This window comes from Galeopterus variegatus, unplaced genomic scaffold (assembly GCF_000696425.1).
Source record: "Galeopterus variegatus unplaced genomic scaffold, G_variegatus-3.0.2 Scaffold5162, whole genome shotgun sequence".
Classification (NCBI taxonomy): domain Eukaryota; kingdom Metazoa; phylum Chordata; class Mammalia; order Dermoptera; family Cynocephalidae; genus Galeopterus; species Galeopterus variegatus.
In genome coordinates, this window is record NW_007731273.1 from 94080 (window position 1) to 96371 (window position 2292).

Consider the following 2292-nt stretch of genomic DNA (forward strand, 5'->3'; position numbering starts at 1 on the left):
AGCCGCCACTTCGAGGACTGGGTGAGTTCGGCGCCTCCTGGTCCGGGAACCCAGATGTGGGGTCTCGGAGAAAGACTTGCTGGCCTTCGTATTGGTCCTGGGGCTCGGAGACTACTGGGTGTGTGTGTGTGTGTGTGTGTGTGTGTGTGTGTGTGTGTGTGTGTGTGTGTGTATTTAAGTCTCAGTTTCCTTGGGGAGGCACACTTCACTTAGTAGCTGGGGAGTAATAGGCATTGGGGTTAAGATGATGAGACTTGGAATGAGGTTACGGCCCTCTGTCCCTTCCGTGACCTCCAGACAGCGGGTGCTGCTGGGGGCTTGCAATCTAGGAGAGCCCCGAGCCACTGGTGCTGAAGGTTGGCCGAAGACCAGCCTCCTTCCGCAGGCGCGTGGTGGGCTGGCTGTGTGTGACTGTGTGTGGGTGGGTCCCTCCGTCCTTGGAGAGGCACGTGGAGCCTCACACTGAAGGCTTCTTGCACGTCCTGGCTTTGTCCTGCGTAGCCCAGTGAGGAGTTGCTTTATTTTTCCTTACGAGGGGAAGCTTGCTTGTTTCTATTCCGCTGCATGGTAGTTAGCTCATCTTCTGACATGCGGGGAGAAAAATGTGTTCTCCTCCAGGATGTCCCCTCTAGGCAACTGTTCTGCCCAGTTCATTGCCCATTCATCCAGAGTGAATGTTATATTTTAAAAATGGTTCAGCTTGTGGGTAATTAGAAGTCAGCGCTTTAAATCTTACTTAAAGTTATATTGTTTCCCTGTTTTGATTGTCAAGATACTGTGCGATGAAATACTGTTTCTAAATCTGAGATTGAGTTGATTGATTACATTGTCAAAATATCAGGGACTTGGAAATGGGCCTTGTCAGTGTACTATAAACCAAACGCATTCAACCTTGGCACTTAAACAAGCAGAGAGAAGCAAGCTCGTTTTTCAGCTATTCTTGGAAGGAAAGTGTTAAATTAGGAAATGGATTTCTGTATTTTCAGGTTTGTTACATGTTTCCACCAAGAATAAGTGTCACTCTGGATGCATATGTTTTCAGGGTTCTTTGCTACACAGACAGATATCTGAGCCTCATGAAGAGATGTAGAAGAATTACTTTCTATTGAAAAACACATAACTTTATAAGTGTCCTGGGGTCAGAGGTTACATCTGAATCACGTTGGCATATCACATTATGTTATTTTTCAAGGACTTGGAGTTTAAGGGGAAAAAATAGGAAAAAGCCTGTTCTCTTTATGCTCATGGCTGTGATGTAGTCTGCCTGAAACCATGGTTACTGGGCTTACAGGGAAGCTCCAACAAGCGACACCAGTACAACTCTAGGAGATTTGTGTCTTACACTTTGGGAAGCAGGCAAACCTTTATGGAATCCCAAAGAGTTCAGTGCCATACCATTCCACTTCACAGATGCCCCTCACCTCTGCCCTCCCATCCCCAAAAAGAGTTCCACTCATTCCCTGTTTCCTTTCCACACATGGTCTTAGTTCTTTTACTCGTGTAAGCAGAGAGTGCATGTCTGAGGAGGAGCAGTTCAGAGCCAGACCTCAACACTTAAAAACCTGTGATTTTGAAGTTCTTGTTGTTTTTGAATGAGAAGTGGAAGAAAACAACTTGACTATGGTAGCTAGGAGATGGGGGCCTTCTGAGGGATCTGCAGCTGAGTAGGTTGGACCTGGGGCAGAGAGCAGGGAAGGTGAAGGCAGGTCTGCATTTATCCACAAAACAGATGTCTTCTGGAGGGAGGCTGTCTGAGTGTCTCTGATGATGCTTCACTGGGGTCTGCCGCAAACTCGGGTGCATCAGAGCAACACTCCCACCCTTTGGCACTTCTAGTGAAGCACACAGTGAGAACTACTTGCTTGGTTACCATACTCTAAGCTCTTAAATTCATGTTGGACTTAGCTCTAGACCAGATCATCTAGGGCACAGGCAGGTTTTACAGATAAGGACATTGAGTCCCAGAGAATCTAACTGGGTACCCAAAGTCATCTGACAAGCAGAGGTGTACTGGAAGTGGAGCCCTCACCTCCTATTGTCCACTGCTTGCCTGGTGGGGAACAGAGCCCCTCTGACCTCCTGGTCTATTCTCCCTACAGATTTATGTGCTGTTACTAATGTTTTCACTATGCATGATTACTTAAAGTACTTTCAAAATCATCATCTCTTTTGCCTTATAGCAAGTATGAATTAGGTATAATAGGTATCGGACAGGTTAAAAACCTTGAGATACAGAGAAGCCCACAGTCATAGGCTGAATCACAGAGTAGAGCTGGTTCTGACTGCTCATCT

The 2292-nt window shown here is 46.6% G+C and overlaps 1 protein-coding gene across 1 annotated transcript in view; it reads left to right on the forward strand.

Moving 5' to 3' along the window:
• LOC103604470 (protein kinase C epsilon type-like) overlaps positions 1–509 on the forward strand; it is a 2041-nt gene extending 1532 nt beyond the window's left edge. The window contains exon 3 of the mRNA XM_008589027.1: positions 330–509. Within this exon, the coding sequence (XP_008587249.1) occupies positions 330–509 (180 nt within the window). The remainder of the gene's footprint in view (positions 1–329) is intronic.
• The last annotated feature ends 1783 nt before the right edge of the window (positions 510–2292 follow it).